Genomic DNA, 9045 nt, shown 5'->3' on the forward strand with positions numbered 1-9045 from the left:
TAGAGAATTAAAATTGTAGCTAAATCAATATCTTTTTAATAGTTTAAATTATTGAATCAAACTAAATCATACCAATTTTATGTGGTTTTGATTGGTTTAACTAAATATTGACCGGATCAATTTCTTAAATGGTCCAATACACTACCTAGAATCTAGATTCATCAAAACTTTGGTTTCGAATTTGAAAACTATAAATATTATTATTGTTTTTGTTATATTTGTATAAAGTAAGATAGTGTAGTTGTTTGATTTTTCTGTTTAAATTAAAAGTATTTTGATAATATTAAAAATTTATTATGAAAAATTTATTACTAAGATTTATAATATATTAATATCATTAATAATAAATAAATCTATCATTTATGATATAATTTAATGAGTCGACAATTTTTGTTACTATATATTTTCCTGTTTTTACAATTTTTTTATTACTTCAATTACCTTTACTATCTATTTATATCTTATCTTAATATTTTATATATAATAAAGTAAAGCGGTATAGATGCAAAATCTGTTCTTCCAAATTTAGAGTATATTTTTAATAATATTAAAAACTAATTATGAAAGTAATAGTACTATGATTTATCTTATTATTACTATTTTTATTTAATAATAAATGAATTTGTTATTTATAATGTAAGTAAAATCTATTATTTAATGAGTCGTTAATTTTTGTTACTACTTTTTTGGACAACTTTTTTTCTTACTATCACTACATATTTATATATATTTATAAATAAGTAAATGTTTATTTATCTATAAAAGAAAGTTAACACTCATAAAAAATTGAATGTATTACATTGATATAACATAATAATATGTATTGTATATTACAACTGGTTATATAAAAAAATAGATATTTATATATAATTTAATTTATAATATCCTATTTATATTAATTTAATAATTTGTTTCCAATTCATACAAAAACAAGTTGTTTCATAGACAGAACATTGCACTTTCCTAGTGTAGTGCAATTATACTTTTGAATAGAATGTATTGAAAATATGGAATATGTTGCATCATTAATTGTTATTTATTTATTTTATTGTGTTTAGAATATTTTTTGAATTTAATAGTTAAGAGTAAAAATTTTATATAGTTTGTCATGTTTAATCATAAAAATGAGGTGTAGTAGTACGATATAATGGAATACATAAATCTTATTAAATGTGTTTAAAACTGTCTTACAATTAAAAACTATTTTCTTATATTTTTTTGCTATATTACATAATATTTTATGCACAATTATACATTTTTTGAATCAAAATTTTAGAAGTATTTTTAAAAAACATTTTTTTAATGACAATCAATGTGTATTTTTTCATAACTCTTCTTATTCTTTGGACAATTATTTCTCTGCTAAGAATGACCTTTAATATTGTGTGAGTCATTTGATTATATCTTCAAATGAATATAAAACAAAAGAGCCTCACTAAGATATTTTAAAAACTTGTATATTTTAGTTTTTTAAAAATTATTTTATAAATTTGATTTAGAAAATTATTTTCAAGAATATAATTAAAAAAAGTTCGTTTGAGAGTCTTATTTATAAAAACAGATCTAGAGATGAAAAAAGAAAAAATAGAAAACTGATTGATAATCTAATTTTTTAAAACAATTTTTCACTAGAGAATAAAAAAAATTGAAAAATAAGAAGTGAAACACCATTTATTTATTTTACTTTTTACTTTTTAAAAATATAATATTAAAAATAATTTAAAAAATAAATAATTCAAATAAATTTTTAAATTTTTAAATTTTAACAAAACTGAAATAAAATTATTGGGATGAAAATATTATGAAGACAATACTCACAAAGTTGAATGACAATATATTACAACATAAAATACATATCTTATATTTATTTTTACAGTTTTTAATTGTATTATTATTATTATTATTTTAATAAAATTTTACTGTTGAAAAAAATTAAAAATAATTTAATATTAATTTTATGCTGATAATCAATTATTGTAATGTCAATTTATGAAATATATGTTAAACTTTTTTTTCTTTTTATTTTTGATATTTTTGTCTTACATGTTACGAAAAAGATTTTCGATCGCCGTTGATAACTAAAACAAAAATTTAAAGCCGGTTTAAACCCAAAAAAAACTAAAATCTGCGTATAATTTCAAAATTCATGTTATTGGAATTAAAAAAAGGAACTCAATATTGTGTGCTTCAACCAACCTTAAATTCCCAAATTCATAACCCTAAATTCTTAAGTTCAATTCGAAAACTCTAAATCTCATCTCTCAATTCTTAAGTTCAACTCATTTTTCCTCGCATTGGCAGTAGCAAGTAAGTTCCATTCTCTTCCCAAATCGTCTCAGTTTGTGATTAAGTTATTATTTTGGTAATCTTGCTCGCTGAATGAAGCTGATTTTGTTTGCGATCACACCTCCTCCTTAATGTAGTTGATAATTGTTATTTTGTTCTTGCTTGCTGAATGGGGTTGTTGCTCTTACGTTGACATAATGTTTTCTATGAATTTCATAATTTTGTTCTTAAGTTGTTCATTCTTGCAAATTGTCACTCTTATTCTATTAGTCGGTTTGAATATTAACAATTAAATCAAAATTAAGATTTATAATATTGTGTTATTTGACAACTATTTCCATAATGCTGTATAATTTATAAAATAATAGTAATCATCGTTGTTATTGCATCTATTGAAACACATTGCTCTAAATTGAAATTATTAAAATCTTAGGGCCTGTTGAAGGTGATTGCGAGTTTTTGGTTCTTAGTTTTAATTATTTTTTAAAATGGAGTTGAAATGATTTTTTACCTTAACTTGAAATAGTTTTTTAATAAAACTAAAACTCATATAAATAGGTTTTTGTTTCTGTTTTTATGCTCACTTTCTAGCTACCCTTTTGCCCAAAACATCCAGACTTTGCCATCACCCAAGATCACCGACTTTCCACCTTCCGGCAGCGATTTCCGGCAACCCGGCACTGTTCTTCCCTTTTCTCAATCGTTTAGTTCTGGTTCGTTTCTATTCATCCTTACGAAGTTTTCTCTCTTATTTATTCTTCCTTTATGTTGTTTCAGTGGTTGTTTTGATTCTTGTTTTGAACATTTTAGTTTTGATTTTATTGTTCTTCTATTATGTTGATTTTTTTCAAACATCGTGCATGCCTATTTTGTGAAGGAGAGAAGGGATTTTCATGTGGTTTTTGCACTGTCGCCTTGAAATCGTGACTTGCAAATGATTTTTTAAAGAATCTTGATTATAATTGATAAATTATTAATGTTTTTGCAAGAAAAAATATAATGATCACGGGGTTTCATTTTTATAGTTCCTATAGGGCACCAAATATCTTAGCACCGGCCCTGATGTGAATGTGTCATCAAGGATCTCAATTTAATACATCTTTAAAATTCAGGATTTTATGGGCAAATAGATTCAGCTTTATGATATATTATTATTGATGAAAAAGATAGTGAGGCAAATTGATCTTACTTATAGATAAGATGTTTAACTTCCTACCTTTTTGCTTTAGTCACTTTCTGTTTTATTGCTTTAGCTAATGCGCAAAGTGGTTCTCTAGGTCATACAACTAGTAGTGGTTCAAATTGTAAATGGATTGTTTTGGTCCATTCATTACAATCCAAATCCATCCAATCCATCCATTTTGCAACCCCTACTTTATTATTTTAAAACATCAAATCCAATTTGAGCGAAGCCAATTAGTATAATTATTATCAATGATGGAAAAGCTCAAACCCCTGCTTCTCACAGTTTGTGTTGTAACTTGCTCTATTATTGTTATTCTTATTATCAATTTCAATTTCATCAATTATTTTGAATGTTGATTGGAACAGGAGCAGCGAGTGATTGATCAGAAGATGAACCAGAATCAGCCGCAATCAAGTTCAAGTGAAGGAAGGACAGATGATGATTCTGCACTTTCCGATTTCCTAGCTTCCTTAATCGATTATACTCCCACTGTCAGTTTCACTATTTTTTTTTTTGAAAATTTAATTTCTTTCACTTGCATTAATCCATATGCATATATGACCATATTAATTACATTTTTGTTTTACTGATTTAGATACCCGATGAGTTGGTAGAGCATTACTTGGCCAAGAGTGGCTTTCAATGTCCCGATGTTCGATTGTGGGTACCTCTTTTCTTTTTTATTCACCATTTTTACCAATCTAGTATCTTTTTTTTTTTTTGAGTAACCAATTTAGTATCTTAATGTTCTTTTTCTTTGTGCTTTATTATATCTTGATATCAATCCTCTTAATAATAATAATAATAATATTTTATGATTCCATAGTTTGAGAAAATATTGATTGTGTGGGGAAACCAGTTCTTTAGCATACTTTTGGGTTTGTTCTGTGTGAAGGCTAAAATTCTAGTCCTTTGAACCAAACCATGCCTTTGGAGTTGGACCTTATCTAGTCTAAATACCTCTGGTTTTAGGTCTCTACTATCATTTTTATAGTTCTTTAAGTTGTATAAAAATATTGTATATTTGTTATTTGAAACAAAAATATAGATACATGCGGTTAGCATTCAGCTATTTGTTTTTGTTCTGTTATATTTTTATTCATAAGACCTTGATTCGTGTTGTTATTTATGTTAGTCTTTCTTACTCATTAATTTGGAATCCTATATCTATATGGAATCCACATGGACATGTTGCAGTTGGTATATGTGAAATGAAATGAGGGCTCTCTATTTTAAACAATTTTAATTTAAGTTAAAGAACCAAGATATGTGCAAATTCTGTTGCTCTGACTTTCTAGTCTTTGTTTTCTTTATCTCTCCTCTCTTGAGATTTATTTGAATTTGTATTTATTGCTGTTTTTTGTTGTTTTTACCTCTAGTTAATCTGTGAATATGGTAGGGGAGGTTCAACTTTTCTTCCCTTTTGGTTGACTTCTTCTGCTGACTGATTTATTTCTACTTAAGTTTGATTCTTAGCCATTGCATTTCTTGTTCATATACCAATGTTTCAGGACCAGATTGGTAGCTGTTGCCACTCAGAAATTTGTTGCAGAAATTGCAGGCGATGCTCTCCAGTATATTCATCTTGCCCTTTCTCTTGATTAAATCTTAATTTTCTTCTTTTTTGTTTAGTTGATTTATTTTACCTTGAATAGCTGCATAGCACCCAATTATTTATGTGCACGGTAAATTTGGGGAATAGTCTTTCATAGAAATCTATTTCTGGCTTCCCAAAAAAGTATTCGATTTTTGGCAAAAAAGTTGTTGATGCATGTGGGTGAAGTCGATGAGTACTTGATGAATTTTTTTTCTTCCCTTTAATGAATGTGTGTGGAAGGCACTTTATAGGATACCACAACAAAATTCAATCTTATTGTTTTGAACAATTGTACTTAATTTTTGTGTTTCTATCCCCTTCTTTTGTAAAGGTCCATTAATCAATGTACACATGACAACTAAGTATACTGGGAAAAGAACGATGTGAATAAGAAATTTTAATATTAAGATTGTTGACTGTTGCTGTCCCGAATTTTCTGTATAATGTAGCTTTTAAAAAAAAATATTTTGAATGTTTCTTTGTTAGTTTATTTGAATTGATTGATTTTCTTGGTTTTACCATTATGAAATCAATCTCATTTCTCCCTTTTTATAGTGGTCTGCAAGTGCATTACTATCTCCTTGATCTCGGTCAATAGTGCATAATGAATTATCATTTAGGTCCCTCATTTTTCTCTTACACGTCTATTCTGTCATAGTGATTTCATTAGAGGTTAATTGTAGGCACTCCAAAGCAAGGCAAGCATCAATTCCAAAAGACAAAAGGGACAGGCAACAAAAGGTTGAGTCTTTTGACAGATTTTAATCTGGTCTTGTCTGTAAACATTCATTGTATGTGTCTAATCCTGACACTTCATTATCACAGGATAAGCGCCTAGTTTTGACTATGGAAGATTTATCGAAGGCACTGCGTGAGGTAAGAAATGTTGTCTAGATTTAAAAAGGGCAAAGTCAACCTCTTGTTATTAGTGTCATAAGACTTGCAATTTATTATTGATGTTATTTGTTTAGATACACCCTCAATTATTATTATGCTATGTATATTTGTGGCTTCTGGATATATATATATGAATTTCTTGGTGTGTGCTCCTATCTATGTATTTGTCTACATGTAAATATAGATACATTGTAACATCTAGACAAGTTTGTAACATCCTCCTATCCATTGTCTAGGCGTCTAGCCCTTTATGTTGCTAGCTTCACTAGCTATTGCATACAGCCAACACCACTAATACAAGTCTCTTGGGATCAATGGTTCCACTCCCTTAAAACCTATTGCTCTGCTGCTCTTAGGTTGTTGCTTTGTTGCAAGTTTAGAGAAGATGGTAATTGTGGTTGATGTTCACTAGGTACATTGGGCTGAAAGCCTTGTCATAGTTGTGGCAATTAGCATGTCTTCACAGGGAATAGGATTGGGATCAAACTAGTATTGTCTCTGCTGCTTTGAACACTACAGCAATCTATGACATATGTCACTACTTTCTTTTCCTCTTCTGTGATCTGTCCGAACCAAAAAATGAAATCGAAGGCCCTGAGATGTGGGGTTAGGTGCTTTTTGGAACAATTTGGAAGAGGCTTGTGATTGGTGGTTTGAACGGGTTCACCGTTTTTAACTTCCTTGTTCAGGGCCAGTCTGGCAAGCTGCACTAGCTTCTTTTTTTTTTTTTTTTTTTTTTTGTTGCCAATTCACTCCTCGAATAGGGACAAAAGTTGGATGCGCCAGGCAAGACTTTGCTTAAATAGGCTAAACTTATTTTAAAAATTCAAGTCCCAAACGTTAATTGTTACTTGTCATAGACATTTTATAGGTCTGACCATTTTGAAAGACTGGTTTGGCCTGTATTGTGTATTTTAAGGTCTATTTCATGTTAGGGCCTTTAATTAGATCATTAAACCTATCTCTAAGTAGGTTAAAGGGTTAACAGGCCGATGAAGGTAAATTATTATTTATAATAAACTACAAATTATAGAAATTGAAACCACCACTACTGTAGGGTATGAGACATAAGGGTGGAAATAGACTATGCAAGGATAAGCTTTGTGTGACTTGAGTATGTCTTATTTATCTGATATAGGGCATTTTTTGGGGGTTTGATATGATTCTTAATTCGCCAACTTGACATAAATGGCTTTTAAAAGCCTTTTTTTGTAATAAGGTCTTTAAGTAGGCTATAATCTTTAAGTAGGCTATAATTACCGTTAAATAAGCTTCTAGGCTTAAGTCTTTTATGCAAGCCGACTCAACATAAATTCCATATTTGAATCTTAAAACGGATAAATAAGTATGTGGTTTTAACATATAAGAAAAAGGGTAATATTATAATAATAAGAACAAAAAATCTCATATGATATTTATATTTTTAATTATATATTTTTTTAAATAGGTTACCTTATTTTAAGATGGTTTTTTAGCTGTATAGACTTTTGGAATGAATCTTGGTTGTTTATTTAATAAAAGATTGTGGCTTGGCCTGGATTGGGCACGACGCAAGCTAGGCCACCATGAATCCCTATCACGACGGTGCAGGGGCGGGTTTTGCTTCCCCAGCCAAACACCCGGCTACTCAGGGAAAACCTGCTCCCGCCTCTGTTTCTTATCGGATGTGAAGTTTAAGTTCCCGTTCACGTTTTCGACGGGGTTCGGATATCCCCGCCCTGCCCCGCATCCATTCATATGTATAAAATAATAAATTTAAAAGTCATAATTATTATTAATTAGTGTAATAAAATATATGATTTAAATATTTTTTAATTTTATTATTGTATAATAATAATTATTTTATTATATACATGTATATAAAATTTAAACATGACAATAAAATTACTAGCGGGGTGGATATAAACACCCCAAACCGGTCCATGCTTCAAATTTTAATTTGGGGAAAACCGTACCTAATCAAGGCGGGTTTTCTCCGTCCAAATCAGGACGATGTTGGGTGGTTATCTGCGGGTGCGGGTTATGTTGTCATCCCAATTTGTGAGTGGTCATAGCAACATGCTTTGATGCTTTGGGTAAGCAAGGCCTACTTCTGGAATGCATTCCTCTTCAGACTAGGATCATAATTGGTAGAGTGCTCCTCGATGTGGGATTTTCTTGATGAGATTAAACTTGTGGTCTATCCAGGTTTTTGTAATATTGTCTGTAATCTTTTTCTGGGATCAATGTTATTGCATTGAACATAAGTAAGATAAGATAATGTTCATTTGTCATTGATTGTACTGATATGTTAATATTTCTCTACATTTAATTCAATTGTTATCTTTTATGAACAGTATGGCGTGAATTTAAGGCACCAAGAATATTTTGCTGACAGCCCATCTACTGGAATGGATCCTGCTACTCGAGATGAATGATTACTTTCTTGTTTAAATTATTGTTGAGACTTCTACATTCTAAGTTCAGCCTTTATTATATCAATGTGGTATTGAGTCAGTTCCACTGACATGCTGAGAATTAAAATATCAAAAATCAAATTATGAATTTCAAAAAATTCAAAATATAGTAAGATAGTTATTATAATAAAATTATAATATACTTTAAATAAAGAAAATATAAAAAGAATATTCTATAAAAAAACTAATAATTAGAATAGTTATCGTTCTTCTAACACAGCAACGAAATATCACAATCAGTGGGGTACTAGAAAATAAAATTCATTTGTTTTCTCTTTGTTGGTTGTTTCGATATACTGAATAAAAAATTCCTCAAAGTTTAAGACTATAAGATAAGAGTTCTCCACATTCATTATTAGCTTTGGAATAGAAACTAAAGATTCATAAAAAGGTTGATGGGATGAAGTGGTTTCTAATAATTAATAAATCAAATTAGAATATTTCTAGAATTCAATTAGATAAGAAATCGAGAAATATACTTTTTGGGGTGGTTAAGGATAAGGCTCTATTTTTCTTGTTTTAATTAGAACGATAGAGTTAAAATAAAAATATTCAAATAAAATATGATACAATGAAAAGGCAAAAACAATTGCTGAATGAAGTATTCAGCTTTAAGATTTGTG

General features: G+C 29.0%; 1 protein-coding gene across 7 annotated transcripts; it reads left to right on the plus strand.

Annotated features, from left to right (window-relative positions):
- The first annotated feature begins 2114 nt into the window (after positions 1-2114).
- Positions 2115-8472, plus strand: LOC101514215 (transcription initiation factor TFIID subunit 10). Of its 7 annotated transcripts, none has more exons than XM_073365644.1 (8): positions 2116-2307; positions 2878-2999; positions 3838-3963; positions 4068-4136; positions 4984-5046; positions 5742-5810; positions 5895-5945; positions 8303-8472. In XM_073365644.1, exons 3-8 carry the CDS (start codon positions 3862-3864, stop codon positions 8381-8383), a joined length of 435 nt encoding a protein of 144 aa, XP_073221745.1. In that variant the 5' UTR covers positions 2116-2307; positions 2878-2999; positions 3838-3861; the 3' UTR covers positions 8384-8472. The 7 variants fall into 7 exon arrangements, with proteins under 7 accessions (XP_073221746.1, XP_073221745.1, XP_073221744.1 ...); XM_073365643.1 differs by having other exon boundaries at positions 2903-2999; XM_004491631.4 differs by having other exon boundaries at positions 2121-2307; positions 2903-2999; positions 4068-4132; positions 5753-5810.
- Positions 8473-9045: the final 573 nt, after the last annotated feature.

This window comes from Cicer arietinum, chromosome 3 (genome assembly GCF_000331145.2).
Source record: "Cicer arietinum cultivar CDC Frontier isolate Library 1 chromosome 3, Cicar.CDCFrontier_v2.0, whole genome shotgun sequence".
Classification (NCBI taxonomy): domain Eukaryota; kingdom Viridiplantae; phylum Streptophyta; class Magnoliopsida; order Fabales; family Fabaceae; genus Cicer; species Cicer arietinum.

Bases quoted from the DNA above. Each gene is read 5' to 3' on its own strand.
- LOC101514215 (XM_073365642.1), top strand. From the start codon at position 3,721: ATGATGGAAAAGCTCAAACCCCTGCTTCTCACA. The intron at 4,137-4,983 runs GTACCTCTTTTC...CCAATGTTTCAG, and splicing joins GTCCCGATGTTCGATTGTGG to GACCAGATTGGTAGCTGTTG. The intron at 5,811-5,894 runs GTTGAGTCTTTT...TCATTATCACAG, and splicing joins AAAGGGACAGGCAACAAAAG to GATAAGCGCCTAGTTTTGAC.